Source organism: Lissotriton helveticus, chromosome 7, assembly GCF_964261635.1.
Source record: "Lissotriton helveticus chromosome 7, aLisHel1.1, whole genome shotgun sequence".
NCBI lineage: Eukaryota > Metazoa > Chordata > Amphibia > Caudata > Salamandridae > Lissotriton > Lissotriton helveticus.
Genome location: NC_136068.1, coordinates 391,230,813 through 391,251,028, shown reverse-complemented (window position 1 = coordinate 391,251,028; position 20,216 = coordinate 391,230,813). Strand labels below are relative to the sequence as shown.

Genomic DNA, 20,216 nt, shown 5'->3' with positions numbered 1-20,216 from the left:
GTGGGTGAGGTAACCTGGTGGCAAAGTGTTGGCATTTTGTGTTTTCCCTTGTGGCAAACAGGTCTATCTCTGGATGACCCCACTGCTGGAAGTACGGGTGGAGTACTGATGGATGTATCTCCCACTCGTGCATTTGGTGGCTGTACCTGCTGAGCAGATCCACCATCTGATTGTCCTTGCCCGGGAGGTGTTCTGCCATGAGGAAGATGTTTCTCTGAATGGCCCACTTCCACATGCTCTGAGCCAGATGAGACAACTGTGGAGAGTGTGTACCTCCCTGCTTCTGAATGTAGTACATGGCTGTCATGTTGTCCGTCCGGATCAACACTACTTTGTTGCACAGATGTACTTTGAATGCCTTCATCGCCATGAAGATTGCCATCAGCTCTAGGTGGTTGATGTGCATCTTCTTGTGCTGCGTAGTCCATAGTCCCTGCACTGTGTAGTGGAGTACATGAGCTCCCCAACCCTGGAGAGATGCGTCCGTTGTCAGGATAAGTTGTGGCACAGGCTCCTGGAACGGTCGGCCCTTGCAAAGGTTGTGTGAATTCCACAAATGCAGAGAGTTGTATGCCCGACCGGTCACCAACACTAGATCCTTTAACTGTCCGTGAGCCTGATTCCACTGACGTGCCAAGCACTCTTGAAGCGGACGCATATGTAGCCTCGTGTGCGGGACTATGAAGATGCAGGAGGCCATCATGCCTATCAACTGCATGAACACTCTTGCTGGAAGCGACTGTCGCGGTCTGAACTTCTGGATGAGCGACTGAATGCTGTTGATCCTCACAGAATTCAGCTGAGCCGTGGCCGCCAGAGTATCTATCGTCGCGCCCAGATACTGCCGCACATGGGCTGGCTGAAGGTGCGATTTGGGATAATTCAGTGAGAATCCCAGACTGTGAAGAAGGTGAATGGTGTGGGACATGTTGGCGGCGCACAGCTGGGCCGACTTTGCTTGGACAAGCCAGTCGTCCAGATAAGGGTAAACGTGAACGTTCTGCCTCCTGAGGTGCGCAGCCACTGTCGCCAGGCATTTTGTGAACACCCTGGGCGCCGTGGTCACTCCGAAAGGTAGGACCTTGAACTGATAATGCCGACCCTGAATGGTGAATCTGAGGTATTTTCTGTGTGATGGATGTAGTGGAATGTGAAAGTATGCATCCTTGAGATCCAAGGTTGCGAGGAAGTCTCCCTGGTTGAGCAACGGAAGAACTTGCTGCAGCGTCAGCATGTGAAAGTGTTCTGAGAGAATATACTGGTTTAGGGGTCTGAGGTCCAGAATGGGTCTGAGGGACCCGTCCTTCTTCGGGATTAAGAAGTACAGGGAATACACTCCTGTGCCTTCTTCCTCCACCGGCACGAGCTCGATTGCCCCTTTTTGCAGCATGACAAGTACCTCCTGCTGCAATAAGTGCAAATGCTCTGTGGACATAGGACGGTGTTTTGGTGGCATTTTGGGTGGAGTGGATGTTAACTCCAGACAATAACCGAACTGGATAAGTTTCCTGACCCACCTGTCTGTGGTGATGGATTTCCAGACTGGCAGGAACTGCTGGAGTCTCCCCCCGACAGGTGTTGTGTGGTCAGGGGGCAGTGGCAGGGTGTCACTGTTTGGTGGTGGCAGAGGAACGGGAGTTGTTATTTCCACGGCCTCTGCCCTTGGCACTGTTGCCCCGATAGCCGCCTCTACTCTGCTTGGTGCAAGAGGACTGCGCCCCACCTTTAGTGTATTGCGTTTGCTGGGACATTTGGCCTCTGGAAACACCTCTATTGCCTCAGCGACGAAAAGTGCTGCCCCGAAACTGTTGGGACTGGAGAGCTCCCAGGACTTTGCAGTCTCGGTATCCTTTATTTTTTCCAGTGTGGTATCCACCTAAGGACCAAACAACCTATCAGGGTTGACCGGCTGATTGAGGATGGTGGTCTGTATCTCTGGCTTGAAACCGGAGATTCTGAGCCACGCCTGACGCCTCAACATCACACTGGTGTTAATGGCCCTGGCCGCGGTGTCCGCCACGTCCAGTGCACATTTAATAGAAGCGTTGGAGATGAGCTTCCCTTCCTGAATGAGCATCTCCGCCGCCTCTTTATACTGATCAGGTAGATGTTGTAACAGGGTCTCTAGTGTGTCATAGTGCGCCCTGTCATATCTGGCCAAGAGTGCCTGAGATGCGCCAGATATTGGCTGCTTGAGCTGCTACCCTCTTCCCTGATGCCTCCAGCACTTTAGATTCCTTGTCTGGGGGAGGAGCATCACCAGTGGTTTGCGAATTCGCCCTCTTCCGGGCATTAGAAACGACCAGAGAGTCCAATGGCAACTGGCCCTTGATGTAGGTAGGGTCGCCAGGTGCCGGCTTATATTTCTTTTCAATTCTAGGGTTGACCACCCTGGCACGTGTGGGTTCTTTAAAGATGTCTGCAGCATGTTTGAGAACCCCTTTCAACATTGGGAGAGTTTTGACAGTTTTTTCTGCTGTGGAAAAGGTATCAAAAAGGAAGTCCACGTCAACAGGGTCAGCGTGCAGCTGGACGTCATGGTTTGTAGCCGCCCTCTCAATGAGAGCATTAAATGCCGCAGAATCCTCAGTAGGAGAGGTTTTGATATTGTACACTTGAGTGTCTGGGGCAGTTTGCGGATCCCCTGGGTCCCCTGCATCTGCCCAAGAGTCCTGGTGATCCTCAGGATCAGTGTTGGCAGGAAAGTTATACTCTTCGTCATCACCTTCCCCAGCCTCCACACAGTGGCGGCTGGTGAGATTTGAAAGTGGTGGGGCGTAAACTGGTAATGATACTGCACCCTAGCGAGCGAGCGTAGCGAGCGAGCCCGGACCCCCTAAGGAGGGTTCGGGGGGATTTCCCCCCGAGAAAATTTTGAAACAATAGTGGAAAAATGGTGCATTTTCAAGCAAATTTGAGAAAGCAGGAAGGTTAAAAAAGCAATTGTGAAAGTGCAGGTATTATATTATTAAAGAGCTGTCATATAACATACTAGGTAGCTGCTTATTCAGTATAACAACAGAGCTTCATAAAAGACAAATGCAGTGACTCACTGACCTATTTACAGCATTTTGTGATCTCGATCAGGTACATGTTCCTTGCAGCAGGCATATTAACCTTCTCTGCTACCTTTCCATGAGTCAAAACCTCCATTAGACAAAACTCTGATCTCTCTCTAGGATAAACATGACCTGGGGCCACAAATTATGGCAGAGCAATGCGAGGAGTGTTTTAGGGTGTCCCATGGCAATGAGGGGTCATGGGCTCCAACTGAGTCAATTCTATTCAGTTCTTCACCTCTATAGTTCGGCCCCCCTTACCATGAGCCCAGCACTAAGCAGTGTCAGCAGCACCAAATAGACCTCGGTAGCGCCTGTCCTTTTAGGGGCGTCTGGGCAGTCAGCGACTACTGTCCTCTGACAACCAGACCCCTTTTTGCTGTTGATGTCCAGAGGCTCAACCCTAAGTGTTGGACCCAAAGCAGATCGCCAAGTAACCCTACAGCAGTGGCCCTGTGGGCAGTGAAGTCCCTTCGTCACACACCATGAAAAGCTAGAGTCGATCCACCTAACCCGGCCAGCAAGGCTTGCCTGCCTGCCTTAAAATCCCACAAGCCCCCTCTATGCAAACCACCCTCACACTTAATACCGTTTCTGTTCAGAAAAGCACCTAGAAGCAGTTCAATTATGTTGCGTGCGCCTTACAAACAACATTGTCATGGATTATAACAGAGGGTCGGTCTGTCTCACTACTCACACATCATGAAAAGCTAGAGTTGAGCTAATGCCTGCCTGCCATAATATGAAAACCTATTCAGTAGCACTTGAAAAAGGGAATTGTATTTACATACGCTACACGGAAATATTCCGCTTCGGCTACCAGCTGTTTCCATTATTTGTAAACAGAATGTTTCCCTGAATGGGGATGAAGCTCGACTCGGTTTGGTACTGACAGCTAGAGAAAGGAACAGTTTACTGAGCGGGATAAAATGCTTTACTGGCCCTTTAAAATGAAAATTGCATTCTACCTTTGTGGCCCCTGGCTACATCTTATCAGGTCTGCTAGAGACAGATTTTGCGTTGGCAAGATCTCATTTAACAGCAAACATGAGAATGCCTGGGAAAATATAAACAGGGGATTTCGGGGCTTTTTTGAGCACTTGTACATTTTGAATTGAGTTTTTCATTCGTAAGGGCAATGAAAAACAGTCCCTTTATGCGACTGAAATATGCAGTTTTCCTGACACACATTCTGCCCCCGGTACTACCAGTGACTTGAGTGAGCATTCACAGCAGAGACTACAGTAGTAGCCACATCTATCACCACAGAAGGGACCAGAGCGGCAACAACAGCTGTCACTACAGCAGTAACACATGTGCTGTCATAGCAGTTACCAATGAAGCAATCACAGCTTCCATCATGACAAGGACCATACAAGCAACAACCGCTGTCTGCACTGCAGGGACAACAGCAGCGACCACAGTAGTAACCACACCAGTGGAGTATAATAGCATCAACAGTTTCGATTGAGTCACAACCGATGCGACAATTGCCACCACCACTGTAGCAACAACTGATGCAAGTACTACAGAGCTAATGATATAACAGGACTCCAGTAGTGATCAAAGGTGCCATCAGGGTAGAGACCAACGCAGTGACCACAACTGTAACCACAGCAGGGAAGACAACACCAACCAATGAATGCAGCATACAATCACAAGCGCTGAGTGCAAACCTCTCTCACACGTACTGGTGCTGCTCTCGAAAGCACCTCCTAGAAGCAATTTAACTAGTAACAGTGTGCGCTTTACAAACAAAATTAACTTGGTTGGATGTACCAGCAGGTAAGTGCTCACTAATAGGATTACTCATTAGTAGGACAAGGATGACGTATAGCCACCTTACTGTTTATAATTTAAGTTTTAGGTCTTTGCTCATGGCAGACCAACCAACCAAACCCACCCACACCCCCCCCACACACACACACACCCACACACACACACACACACCCCACACACACAAACCCCCACACACAACCCCCCCCCACAACCCCCCCACACACACACAACCGCCCCCCCCCCACACACACACACACACACACCCACACACACCCACCGCCCCACACCTACCATTCGAATGTGGGCCAAACCAGGGGTTAAAAGTGGGTGGCGGCCTCCTTAGAACCAGTTTGGGCAACGACACCTATGTGTGTTCCAAATTAATCACTGCTCTTTGCTCTTCTAGGTCTCAATAAGAAAACAAAAGTGAGATTACGGAAATCTCACACACAAAGGAGATCAGTGCCAGCGCGTGCAGTGACTGCCGGAAGCAAACAACATGCGTCATTACTTTATTCACCTTCACACCACATGTCAGGCAAACAAACTTTCATAGTCTCGTTGTGGTCACGTAATGAACAACATGGGGGTTCACTCGAGCTGATAATGCAATGCGATGCAGTGGTTGCTTAACCTACAGATCTAATATTCCCCAGTTCTCTTAATACTACATTACTACATTCAGCATTTAAAATAGACTTAAGGTCAAACTTCACATCTCTGGTTGCAAACTGCAGCCCCAATATCTGGATTATCTGAGTGGAAAACATTGCCTTTCATGTGTCAAAAGTGGATAAAACATTATAGACCCATCTGAATTAAGTAGCAATCACTAAAGTTCTAAGAGACAATTTTTTAAAGAATCACATGCAGAGTCACAATGAAGGATGGTAGGAGCACTGTATGCTCCGTAAGCCAACACATTACACATACAACACCTAAAATAAGAGAACAGGCCATATTGAAAACAGTAAAACCATAATAACCATGTTATTGATCCTAGACAGATGAACGCTGAAAGCCACCCATCCTCATCACCACTCCCAGAATTGGTTTGCATAATGTTGTAAATCTGATCCCTAATGTACCTTTAAAAAATCTGATTGCTTTGTCTTCATCTATGCCTCATTTCCATTAAAGTAACTATTTTCTGTGTAAAGCACTCTATCACTGATGGGTTTCAATGGTGCTATATAAAAACCACTACAATGATTGCCAAACAACTGAGTTGGAAAAATAAATAAGTAAACATGCAATTTTTTAAATCATGCATGCGATTCAATCAGCTTTACCTCAAAGAACTTGTGCTTTAATGTGCTGTGACTTATTCTTGGTTTTCTATTTCTAAGAAACACTAAAGAAAAAAGTGCTTTGTTTAGTTGTGTCGAAGGGCTGCAGCACTACATTGCAAACCAGCGCCTATGGGGCCTACAAACGCAAAACCACAGTTAATTGCACAGATCTAAGGGGACTTTAACCCGGGCTGGAAATGTGTACAGTACAGGGCAAGTACACATGGAATGCGAGGATAAAAAGGCATCAGACCCATTATTTAGGCTTTGGCCTATTGTAGCTCGTATTAAGTCTCCATCCCTAACCCTGTGTGCTTCTTTGTGTGCTTATGCAATAAAAATGTCACAACATCGCAAAGATTCTCTGGCCAGTAAAGGCAAGCAACTATTACTTGTTGCTTTACAGGTTTATGTTTATTTTTTTGCAGTTTTATATGGCGTAATATCAACCTGAAAGTATTGTCGCTTTACATGAACGATTCATCACCACCCCCTTTTCTGAATCTCTTTACATGAACACCAGCTATTACAGAACAACATATTCATTTTTGTAGCCACAGGGAGATTAAGTAATGTGCCCAGACTCACACGATCTTGATATGGCGCCTAAAATAAACGTGTGAAAAGCAGGTCTACTGTATGGGATTACAACTCCAAATGTGTGAAAATTACCCCCGTTCAAGCCGAATCAGATATGACCTGCAGGAAACTCCTCCTTTCTGAAAATCAAACAGGCATGGGCCATAGGAACAGGTCCTGAGCCCCCGCCAACCCTACAACAACTCCGGCAATGTCTGAACCCAACCTGATCCCACACACCAGAGTTAATAAAAAACGATTCCTTGAGCATTGTTGTGAAGGGCAGCCTTCTGCCAGTAAAACGGAAGCTTGGTAAACCACAGGCGGCACTGCAGTAGGTCTGCTTCTCACCCTTCCTGGGGCATGTGGTTCGAAATGCGGAATGTTAATTAGCAGCAGGCCCTGAAGTAAGTGAAAGAGAGCAAGAAGGGTGTGTTGATGAAAGGAAACATATCGAGGCACACAGGAGGAGAGGATTAAAAGGAGGTTTATACTGATGTCCCGTACCAAGAGAAGTGTAGGAGGGACCCAATTACATATGCCTATAGTTAAGGCAGGTTTGTGCAGGCATAAGTTAACCCCGTAGTCTGCCTACCTATTGTTTCTGCAGCCCAACTGTAACGGGTGACTGTGGCTCGGAGGAAGGCATGTGGAGGCTCCAATGCCCGAGTGGAATGGAGCTTTTGTACATGAACCCCCTCCCCCCTCCCCCCACTGCTCTGACAGGAATATGCATCCAGACATCACGTGCGTACTGGGCATTGTAACGTAACTGGTTCTAATCTATTGTACAGCGCTCTGACACCTTCGGGTAATGCCAGGCTTTATAAAAATGCACTAAATAAATAACAATTTTGTAACGTAACTGGTTCTAATCTATTTTTACATCACTCTGACACCTTCGGGTAATGTCAGGCTTTATAAAAATGCACTAAATAAATAACAATTGCGGGGAACGAGGCTTTATGTTTTACTCCAAAGGCACGCAGCTGATTTGAGCTGTACAAGCTGCCAGAAGCTGCTAATGACCAACCTACTGCAAAGTCTTGCTTTTCACTCGTAACCTGCCCTTGACACTGCAAACAGATAAACCCACTCACCACGAAGAAGCTCTCGCTGCATCTAATGGCGGAAAGGAGCTCCAATTTCGGGAATACATCCCCTCACCGTCCCACAAGTACATGGCAAGGAGAGACACAGCAGATCTCTCTCTGGCGCCGTTCTTCGTTCTTCTCAGCAGTGGCAGTAAGCCACAGTAATTCTGCCAACGAACCACCTCCTGTAAGCCTGGGTGGTTGGTGTTTGGTGTACATTACAACGGACGCAAAATCTGCACGGCGCCACTTTGAGGTAAATGCGCCATCTTAGCACAACTTTCACAGTACACAGCCAGCAACAATAACTTGAAATGTGCACTGGCCCGCGCTCCCACAGGCAGTAGGAGGGAACTGACAGACACCGTAATTTGATTGGTCACAGTCAGGGCAGGGTGGGGTTAACACTACAGTGAGGCTTGCTCAGCTATGATTGATGTGTAGCCCTGGCTCTGTGGAGCTGAAGCCGTCAGCGCCCAGGAATAGCTTTAATGGCGGGGGAGGTCCTTCAGCAAAGACTTCAATAGCTTTGCCGAGCTGGTGACGTCACAACCCTCGGGGCTGTGAGCTCCTCAGCCGGCAAATCTGTGTTGCTGGCGCATGCCCAGAGTTAATGATTTGTGCCTGCCATAAACCTGACTTGCGAACGCTGCCTGAAGTCATCAGACAGCCCGAGTCAGTTTACTGGCACTTTGGCACAAAGTTGTTTTCACTCGTCACAATTGTGCAATAAAATTAAAGCACAAATTAGGGGGCAGAAAAAGGACGAGGGCGTAGCCCTTCCGCCCATATAAAGGAACCGCCACTGCCTCCACATCTGAATAAGTGGGTGAGGGTGTGGCAACTCTTGGAGTCTGTGGAGCAAGTGGCTCAACCAGAACCGGGGAATCCGCAGAAGGCTTCTTGCGCTTCAAAGGAATCGTGTAGGACTCCAAAGGCTGCGTCGCCGGGATCTTTCTCTTGTAGAGGGTAAGTTTACCGGTGTCGGCGTCGATAGTGTTCCGACTGGTCCTCCATCAAGGGTTGTCGATGCTTCAAGCTCCCAAGCTGCGGAGAAGGCTTCGACCCTGCAGACCCTTGCACGGGCACGTTGGTGACCGACCTTGGTGCGAAGGCCTTCGGTGCCACCTTAGGCGGCAACGTAAACAGGAGTGGCGTCTAAGACTTTGGCGTTTTGGCAGCCTGCTTCGGGGTGGAAGCATCCTTCGGATCGACTGTGGAAGCCTTGATCCTGATGCGTTGCAGTGAGTCTGACACCTGCTTCGTAAAGGAAGCGGACGGTTTAGTCGACCCGACAGACGTCCTCGGTCCACCAGCGTGTGAAGACTCGAGCGTCGATGGCTTGGTCTTCTCTGGCTGAGGGACAGGAGCAGCTTTCTTAGGTGCGCCGTGTCCACCTTCCGCGCCGACGGCCTTTGGCGCCGACGACTTCGGGCCTGCGGCCTTGACTCCTGGGGTTGGGGCCCCAGTCTTCGGCTCGACGCCCTTGTTCGATTGTGGATCGACGCCCTTGACCGACTTTGGCTCTACGCCTTTGGTCGACTTCACCGGGTCAACAGCCTTCTTCGGCTGCCCCGACATATCGGAAGACGAGGAGGCGGCCAGAGGGACAGACGTCTTCTGTTTCGTTGGCGTCTCCATCACTTTTGGTTTCGTCGACACTGAGGGTTTCACTTTCGGTTTCGTTTTGACAACCGGCGGCTCCGCAGAAGTGTCCGTAGCCGGGCCCGCAGGCGAGGTCGTGGATTTGGGTGCAAGGTCTTGGGTAAGGCCGTGTGGTGATCCCGCGACCTGAGCCTTAGTGATTGTTCGAACGGGGCATAGCTCTTCGCCTGAGTTATCTTCCATGGCCCCATAGGCCTCGTTGTCGTCTCCTACCTCGTCGACGACTTCTTCTGCATCGAGCGCTTCGACGTCCGCGTCGTAGTCGATCTCCTCCGCAGGAGGTGAAATCTGAAGATGAACTTCTTGTTCGTCTGCTTCTTCTCTCTCGAAGATGTCCACCTGTGCCGGGGCATACAGCCGGGCCTCCAGGCGCGCCACGCGCCGAAGTCGAATCGTCTTCGATCGAAACCGGGAACAAGCCATACAGTTGGCTTCATCGTGGTCCGGCGACAGGCACTTGTTGCACACCGGGTGGACGTCGATGTGGGGATACTTCGATCCACACACGGGATATTTCTTGAACGGGCTCCGTTCCATGCTTGTTGCGTCGACTGGGCCTCGAGTACCAAGAGTCACGCGACTCCTCGGAATGTCCGACTCGGTAACTGAGCCGGAACAGTTGGGCACCGATCGCAAAAACAATACCGACGGTATAGGAAAAGGCCTTCAGGCCTTAAGAAAAGTCTATATCGATTCCGAACTGGAGATAACGAATATACATCCGAACCCAATGGCGGAAAAAAACAATCTGGGGATGGAGTCGATGCCCATGCGCACTGTAGTCCAGGGGAGGAGCCACCTATCTCGTGATACTTCGAAGACTCTTCCAGGACAACAATGTGCAATCATCCGGACCCAACACTAGGCGGCGATCTATGCTATAGATATGAATTCAGCAGCCCACATGCCTCGAACCACCAGTTTACAAGTGGAAAGCGCTCTAGGGGGAATTATTAAAGTTCTTTTTGCTTTGGCATAGGTTTGGATACATTTAGCTATCAACCGTTCAATACCCAATTTAGAAATGGGGTTGCTTTTGTGAGGTGGAGCCAAGGCAAGACTTGTTTAGTTTTACAAAAAGGTTTTGTCCTTTCTATGTAATAGAGTAATGCTCGTTTAACATCTAAGGTGTTTAGCTCACGCTCTGCCACAGAATCTGGTTGAAGAAAGAACACCAGCAACTCAACAGATTGATTGATGTGAAAGGCAGAAATTACTTTGGGTAGAAATGTACGATTAGTCCGAAGAACCACTTTGTTTTGATGTACTTGTAAAAATGGTTGTTCTATGGTTAGTGCCTGAAGCTCACCCACTCTTCTCCGTGATGTGATAATGAGGAAAGCAACTTTCCAAATGAGCAATTGCAGCTCACATTTATGCAATGGCTCAAAGGGTGAACCCATTAGTCTGGTGAGAACATTATTAAGATTCCACACTGGGGCAGGTGGAAGTCTTGGGGGAATAACTCTTTTGAGTCCTTCCATAAATGCCTTAACAGGCACTTTGAAAATAGACAAATATCTATTTTGAAGGTACGCGACTATTGCAGCGAGATATAAGCGTATGGATGTGTGTGCTAAATTTGAGCATTGTAAATGCAGTAAATAACAAATGATGCTTTGAATTGAAGCATCAAGTGGGTTGATATGATTGTTATTACAATAATTAACAAACCGCTTCATTTTGCTGCATAGCAAGCCTTTGCAGTAGAACGTCTAGCCTCTTTAATGATGTTCATACAGTCTGGCGGAAGATTGAGGTAGCCAAACTATGACTTCAAGTGCCAGATTGCAAGGCTGAGATGTGTGGGATCTGGGGGTCTTCTCTTGATGGCTCTGTGTAAGGAGATTGGATGGGAGTTGTAGTTTTTGATGAGGAACTACTGAGAGCTCCAACAATGTGGTGAACCAAGGTTGACATGCCCATGTGGGAGCTACGAGGATTAACCGGAGGGATGTTTGCCTGAGTTTCCGAACCACTAGTGGAATGAGTGGGAGAGGCGGAAAAGCGTAGGCAAATATCCCAGACCAGTTCATCCATATTGCATTGCCCTTGGACAATGGGTGTGGATACCTGGAATTGAAGCTTGGACATTTTGCGTTTTGGTGTGTGGCAAACAGATCTAGGTCTGGGAAGCCCCACATCTGAAAGTACGGGAGGAGAACTTGAGGGTGGAGTTTCCAGTCATAATTATGCTGTCTTTGCCTGCGGAGCAAATCTGCAATCTGATGGTCTACTCCCGGATGGTGTTTTGCGAGGAGATAGATTTTGTAGCGTATGGCCCACTTCCAACTGTCCTGTGCAAGTTGTGACAGCTGGAGAGAATATTTCCCCCCCTATTTTTGTATACAGTGCATGGCTGTCATGATGTCTGTACGTATCAGGACAGCTTTACCTGCAAGGTGACCTTGAAAGCCTATGAGCACTAGAAATACTGCTAGCAGTTCTAGATGATTTATGTGAAGCTGCTTTTGCTGTTGACTCCACATGCCCTGAATAGTGTGAGTTTGGAGATGAGCCCCCCCCCAACCAGTGAGCAATGTGTCTGCTGTTAGCACTATCTTTAGAACTGGGTCGATGAAGGGCTGCCCTTTGGAAAAGTTTTTGGGATTCCACCACTACAGAGAGCTTTGAGTCTATTAACACTAGATCTGAAAACTGACCCAGAGACTGGTTCCACTGACATGTTAAACATTCTTGAAGGGGACGCATTAGAAGTCTTGCATAGGGAACTATTGAGATGCAAGACATCATTTTTAGTAACTGCATGAACACCCGAGATCGCAATGAGTGCTGAGGCTGGTACTGGGAAATTAGAACCTGAATGTTGCAGATTCTGGCCAGATTGGGAAAGGCTAGAGCCTTTTGCTAATCGAGAGTGGCTCCCAAGTACGTTTGCATGTTGGAGGGTTGGAGATGGGCCTTGGACAGATTCACTGTGAATCAGAGATCGTGTAGCAGCTGCACTGTTTTGTAAGTGTTTTGTAGACACTTTACCTGTGAACTGGCTTTTATGAGCCAGTCGTGCAAGTATGGGAAGACATTAATGTGTTGTCTTCGTAGATGAGCTGCGACCACTGCTAGGCATATGGTGAACACTCTGAGAGCAGTGCCGACTCCAAATGGAAGCAAACAGGTAATGTTGTCCCGATACCATAAACCTGAGGTATTTACGATGAGTGGAATGTATTGGGATATGGAAGTAGGCGTCCTTCAAGTCTAAAGTAGACAGAAAATCACCTTGCTGAAGGAGTGGGGGCACTTGCTGGAGTGTTACCTTATGAAAATGGTCTGATTGGATGTAGAGATTCAGTTCTCAGAGGTCTAGTATAGCCCTGAGAGAGCAGTCATTTTTAGGTATTAGAAAGTAAGGGGAGTATACGCCAGACCCTTGATACTGTAGTGTGACTGGCTCTATAGCTCCTTTTTCTAATAAGGAGAGAATTTCCTGTTTGAGACGGTTCAGATCTTCTTGTGACATGTGTGATCGTGGAGAAATGTTTGGGGGAGTGGCGGTATGTTCCAGGCAATAACCAAATTGGATAAATTGCAGAACCCATCTGTCTGAAGAGATTTATTCCAGACAGGTAGAAATTTGGAGAGACGTCCCCCGACAGGAGTGGAATGGTCGGGGTAGAGGAAGGAAGTCACTGTTTATGGTTGGCAGGGGAAGTACGTGTTGAGTTGCCTCTACCTCTTCCCTTGCCGTTATTACCTCTAAATCCTTCTCCAAAGTAACCTCTTGAAGAGGGCGACTGATTATTGCCTTTGTAAGAGGAGGAGGGATTTACTGATATTTTCTTTGAGCCCCCCGTAAAAGGAGCATTGAAAGGAGCCCCGATTGGAAGGAAGCTGCAAACCCCCATGGATTTTGCGACCTCTGTATCTTTCTTCATCTTCTCTAAAGAAGTATCTACTGTAGGCCTGAAGAGGTGCTCTTTATCAAAGGGCTGATTTAAAATAGATGCTTGGATCTTTGGATTAAACACAGAAATTCTGAGCCAAGTGTGGCACCGTAGCAGAACGCTAGTGTGTTTACTGCACAAGCTGCGGTATCACATGCATCTAAAGAACATCTAATGGATATGTTGGAAATTCATTCTTTAATTAGGTCACTAGCTTTACTCATATGTACATCTGCCAAAAATGTTATTAATTTTTCTAGCTTGTCATAATGAGCCCGGTCATAGCGAGCTAAAAGAGGTTGGGTATATGATATTTGCTAGTGATTGGCAGCTTGCGCAGCTACTCTTTTGCCAGAGACATCTATGAGTTTTGACTCCTTATCAGGAGGAGGGGCACCTCCTGTGGACTGCGAGTTTGCTCATTTTGTTAGATACTACCATGGAGTTTAATGGAACTTGGCCCTTGATGTAGATAGGGTCAGTAGGTGCGCCTTATACTTCTAGTCTACTCTGGATGTGATCATCCTTGCATGCATGGGGTCTTTAAAAATCTTGTCTGTGTGTTTAAGCATTCCTTTGAGCATAGGTAGTGTTTGTGTTGCTCTTTGGGAGGAAGTCTCAAAGAGAAAATTCTCTTCAAGGGTCTCCTTATGCAGTTGTACCCTATGATACTCAGCAGCCCTATTGAGTAGTTCTATGTATCCTATAGTGTCATCTGGTGGGGAGGGTTTGGAAGGGTATAGATCTGGTTAGTTATTATTAAGATCTGTATTGTAATCCTCCCATGGATCAGGAATTATGCCCAGAGGTATATCCCCATCATCTTGGTGATCAGCGGACTGTGGTTGTGGAGAATTTGTGGGTGTATTCAATACATTTGGGTCAATAGCTGAAGGAGGTGTAATAGGAGGAGGAGGAGGAGGAGGAGGAGGATTAGGACACATTCATTCTTTTAAGTGGAATGTGTTATTCCTCTGGTAATTCTGGTTTCCTTTTAAATTTCATATGAATATGTCCAGTGTCTGGATTTATGGGCAGTTTTTTGTTTCGGATCCGTATTTGAAGGCGGAACGTCGAAACAAGGCTTTTTGAATGGAAGAGGAGGTGGTTTGCATTTTGGTGCCGGAATTGTCCAAGGGCTCGGCTTCGAAGGGTTTGGATCCGAAGATTTAGTTTTTGGTGCCGGAGGAATGGTCACTAGTACGTACTTTAATTTCGATGCCTAAGATTTCGGATCAGTGCCCGAACTGAGTCGTCCCGATCTCGGGCCGGAAGGCTTGTCTGTATGTTTCGGTGCCGAGCCGGAGGGCGGGCGTTTGAAACCTTTTCCAGTGCCGACCTTGGCCCGTGGTCAGAGGAAGGACCAGCGCCTTTTTCTTCTGTAAGTATTGGGGCAGTGAAGTGTCAGTATTCACTTTATGCTGAACCGGTGTTATTTGCTCTTTCGTGTCGGAGTCGGCTTCAGATACCAAGATGTGTTCTTCCTCTTCTTCGGCTCCTAGTGCGTGGATTTCTTCCTGGTCGGAATCTTACCCAAAGATGTCCGGTGCAGAGCCCCTTTGTTGATGCATTTCGTGACGTCGAGCCAGACGGTCATTGAGCGTTTTCTTGGATCTAAATGATCGGCACGCGACGCAGTCCTGCTCGTTGTGTTCTGGGGATAGACACAATTTGCATACTTATTGCAAGTTGGACCGCGGATACTTAGCTCGACACTCGGGACAAAATTCAAATGGAGTCTGTTCTATCGACTGCTAAAGGGCCCCACACAGGTAGGCATAACGGTCCTCCACAAATCTTCTGATCGAAGACTTTGAATGGAAACGATACGCAGAGAATGAGAAACGCAATTGAGAAACAATACAGTAGAGGGTAGTGGATTGCACGCCAAGGGGAACCCGAGAAACTGTGCCGAACCGGAGCACAGCCATTCACGTCATAAACCGATAGAAGAAAAAAACAATCTAACAATGGAGTCGAAGCCCATGCGTACGATCACCGAAAGGAGGAGTCAGATACCTCGTGACTGGAAAAGACTTCTTCTAAGAAAAACAAAGTGCAAACATCCGGACCCAACACTAGATAGCAGGCTTATGCAAAACATGTGATCTACAGCTCATATGCCTCGAACATTACAATTATTTTTTCTTTAAAGAGGATATTAGGCAATAGTATGAGACTACATAGCTTCACAAATCTTTTTGATGGACTAAATAAAGGAAAATGAGAATAATACAGCCAAACAGCCAACAGTTTCATTTAACATCTCCTATAAGTGAGCCAGCGGCATCACTGTCTAATCATGCTCTACAGTAGCTTAACCTAAGTCTGCTGTCACAGAACCTCAGTAATCTGACCCTCCTGAAGAAACCAAACTGATCCTTCAGTAATGATGAACATGGTGAATTACTTTAATTTAGAGTGCGAAGAAGGAAAACTAGGATTACAAGTAATTTTCCTGCTTCAATCTGGGATCTTCGCTGATAGCCATAAACACAAACCAAGGCAGCAAATTGAATCGCTTATGAAGAACAACAGAAAAACATACAGATATATTAAGTAAAATTAATTCAATAATGAAGCTTGTTCCACTTGGGCATTAGCTGTAGGGTCATTGCTATAATGCCCTATGAAAGTATATAAAGCTTTTTCCATTACATTTCACATGGATAAATCTCATTCTTACCATCCTTGTTAGCAGCCGTAACCTTAGCAGGGTAAAATCGGCAATCAGACCAGCAAGCCAACACCTTTTGATTTACACGAAACTCCTACAAGGCAAAATTTTCAAAAGTTGATAATTAAATCACAGTGCAATAAAGAATATCAACCAAATGGAAAACATAGCATTGTGAAGGATGACCAAATAGGAAGTAAAGAAAACTTACTTGAAATGTAATTACAAAGCAGTTACTTTTATCTTTAAAATGTAAACTTGTTTCTTTTTACAGGCCTCACTAGACAGCAAATCGTTGACCCTTTCCTCTACATCAACTGCCTTTTCTATTTATTTCCCAATAATAATGTTCCACTTTGAAATAGTCTCATGATCTTCCACCATAACTTACCTTAGTGCAAAAGACTCAATTATCTAGCAATTGGATATAAAAAAAATATGGAATTTGTTTGTTTTTTGCACTGTACATTCAGCATCTCTGGATCCATCTAAAGAGGCCACTTTCTAATATTTTTCTCCCACAAAGACGAAAACCTTCTCCCTCCTTCAATTAAGCGTAACTTACTATGTAAAAGTCTAGGCATGCGGGCCAAATATCCCTTTTCCCATGTAATATGCGTGGAAGAAATCAGGTCGGACCCAAGCTCTGAGAGAACCTCATAACAAAATAATTAAAATAGAAATACTTTCTGCCTCTGGCAGCACAAGTAATATCTAAGACAAACAACTGTTGTGACTGATGCTGGGTGTGGGAGTGCAAGTAGCAAGAGAATTGGGCACTTGATCGCTGCAGAGAAGGCAGCTGAAAAGATCCCGGAGAGGAAGATTTCATGCATTTACAGAATTTTAGGTTCTCGCTTTGAAGGCAAATTTGCTATGGGAGACCATTCTGAATGGATTTGACCAAAGGGTAAAATGACCTCTATGATTTTTCAGTTACTCCTAGGGCTGCCACATTATAAACTTTAGCCCACAGACAGAAATGGAAACTTCTTGATTAGTTTAAGATGCTTTGCATGATGTGATAGCAAGCATGCAGGCGTGATTCATGTACAGTCATGTCTTCTACACCCCCTTCCCCCACATAAGTAAGCCCGCACACCAGTTCTTTTGAAAAAAGCAATCAGTATGTATTTTTTAAATGATGTCTGAGGCATGGGCAGTAGAGTGTTGATAATGAAAGAATGCCTTTAAAATAGGTTTAACTCACAGCAGAGAATATAAGTAAGTGTGGGGGGAATGGGTTAAAACTTAGGTCACAATTCTTGACCAAATGTTGCATTGCTACATGCGCAAGGATAAAAAATTGTGTGGAGTACACCATGTGGCTGACAGCCACATACAAGGAGAATGACAATGAAGCTTTCTTTCCTCTGCTAGAGTGAAGACAGTGGATAGATGGGTTTTCCCCATGCAGTATAACACTGGAGCATGTAGGGTGTAATCAATTAGGTAATAGCATAATTGACTTCAGCCTGGGGACCTCATTGGTACTATAGTTAAAACACCTACTCCCAGAAACATAGATCCCGAGTTCCTCCAGTTCGTTGCATCTAAAACGTGCTCAATGTCAGGGTTTTGAAATGTTTCGCTTTACAAAAGAGTGTGCTAGCGGAGAAAAAATAAATAACTGGTGTGAAGATATCATCAAGCTTGTCAGAGAAGGCTCCACCATTTTGTTGGCAGTGGGGGACCGTTGCCCAGGTATGTTAATCTAAGCACTAATAGCTGCAACTTACATTTTAATGCTGGAGTTGTAAAATAGGACATAAATAGTGTAATACAGTAGTGCAAGTACATGTTGACCATGCGTAGTGAAAACCTAATAGTCTTTTAAACAGCTCAACCATCTACCATTGTGGAAGTACTGAAGGGCACTGAACTCTTAACCCAAAAAGCTGCAAAGTGAATGAAAGGCTGGGAATAACTTGGAGCATAACATATGAACGTAAACAAGATGTTACATTTGCACTAGGGGTGAGTTAGAAGACTTGATCCTCCAGAAACATTTGCAGTTTAATTCACTAGCATCTTAGAACCTCATTGCAACGATATAGGGATGCATAAAACAATGTTACGCTGGATGAACATTAACCATACCGCTCTATTTTGGGGGGCGTGCATTAAGAGGAAGACTGATGACCAAATGAAGCAAAACACATTCTGCTTGAACAATTATAGTTGTACACTGAGAATTGAAATCTGTAGACGAGAGAGAGGAGGAAGGAGAGAGAGAGAGAGAGAGAGAGAGAGAGAGAGAGAGAGGAGGGAGGGAGAGAGAAAGAGAGAAGGAGAGGAGAAAGAGAGGGAGAGGAGAAAGAGGAGGAAGGAGAGAGAGAGCGCACAAGAGAGAGACTAAAAGGAGGAAAGGGAGGAGGCACTCTGATTACCCGGGGAAGTGTCGATTCAACTCTGCGGCCTTCACAAGTCCTAATACACACGAAAGCTCTTACATAAGATGGCCGGTAGTGCGCCAGGGTTGTGGAATGCAGGGGGGGAGGTAGCTCCTACACATTCTGGGACTGCACACGATTAGAGGGCTTTGGGAGAGGGGTCTGTGGCTGCCTTCATGAGGAGGCTGGCCTCACGACCAAGGGCTCACACAGAAAACTATTCAGTTGAATATCTGGGGTGAGGAATGCTTTGGAATGTACACTAGACTAGATTGCAGTGGCAAATCAGAATATTGTTTGTAGATGGCGTACAACTAAGCCACCGAGTAATGGAGAGTTGAGATTGGACATGGACTGGTGCAGGGCTGCAGAACGCCAGGTCTATGAAATTAAGGGATGCCCAGGCAAATGGATGAATATATGGAGTGGCTGGGGGGCTTATCAGGGCCTTCTGGATGCTATGACAGGACAAGAGTAAAGCAATGCCTATGATAATGACTACTTTTAAAACTCTTTGTTTATGGGAGGGAACCATGGGTGGAGGGAGGGTCCAATCAAGGAATGTCAGTTGGTGAAGAATCCTCCGTAGCAGTCTTGAACTACAAAATAAAAATTGTTTAAACAAAAAAAACAACAAAAAAAAAAAAAGAATTGAAATCCGCAAATCACTGCATGTGCCACCTGAAATTTCAAATATTGTGCAACATATACACACGCCACCAGTAAAACACTTTCTCAAGATTTGCTGCTTACAAGGAATGGTCTATAGTAAATGGTCGCTACTTACAGGTTGCACTGGCTCACTATGCAAGCCTTCTGTCCGGAGTTGGATCTTCTCTTCAGGGCGCAGATCAGGACTGTCCCAACAGAACCATTCATCATGGCGGTGATTCCAGTGCTTGAAATGAATAAGTACCTTCCCTTCTTCAAAATTGATTTCTTCAATAAGACCTGCATACCTGCAAAACACAAGTAAGCTCACTTCAATATTTCACAATCAAGTAAAACACCAAAATCCTATTATCAGTGTTCCCATTTGCAAAACACTTGGTGAACTTTTTTGATAGCCACAGGGTCGAAACTCAATGGTGCAGAAGCCATTAATTTTCCGGATTCATATTTGCTCATTCAAATCAGCCTGATAAGATTTCAAGTGCAGACGACTAGCAAAAACCACTGGAAAGCAAAGTGTACAAGTAGGGTTTGAAATTGCATACTAAAATGGAGAACAAAGGACTGTGCTCACCATCCCTGAAGCAAGACCGTTGCAGCTTGTCAGACTGAGCCTGTGAGGCGCATCATCTGAACAAAGGACTGTGCCCAAGTGCACGGCAAGAGCTGCACACACAACCAGAGATAGGCTGTCTGCCCTTCCCCACATTCTATGTCCTACTATGCACTACAAACATGGTCCCTCTTCAGACAGGAAATCATTGCTGGGGTGAAAAAAATGTCCTACACTTCCCTGTAGTGTTGCCCAGCCTTGAGTTTCCCACAGCAATTTCTGTGGGTTATTGAGTTTTCACCTGAGCGCCCACAACAATCATTCGCAAAGGGTTTCTTGCTTAGTTGTCTTGAGAAGCACAGCAAGTGGGCTCTCTGTCAAAGAACGCAAATACCGTCAGCTCACCAACTGGTTGAGAACCAACAGTGGGGGCCGCAACAGATCAGTGACAGCTCCGGTCTTTTTATTCATCACTTGGGAGGAAAAAGTCACTTTCTGGCCTCGCCATCTTTAAAATGGTACAACAGCTCCATTCAGTCAGGTCCTTC

General features: G+C 46.2%; 1 protein-coding gene across 3 annotated transcripts in view; it reads right to left on the bottom strand.

Moving 5' to 3' along the window:
* The window catches only part of PHF20 (PHD finger protein 20), a 1,067,420-nt gene that overhangs the window by 904,444 nt on the left and 142,760 nt on the right, over positions 1-20,216 (bottom strand). For all 3 annotated transcript variants that reach the window (XM_078652233.1, XM_078652235.1, XM_078652234.1), the window contains exons 3-4: positions 19,231-19,402; positions 16,060-16,144 (exon numbers count right to left, since the gene is read on the bottom strand). In XM_078652233.1, coding sequence (XP_078508359.1) covers positions 16,060-16,144; positions 19,231-19,402 — 257 coding nt within the window. The remainder of the gene's footprint in view (positions 1-16,059; positions 16,145-19,230; positions 19,403-20,216) is intronic.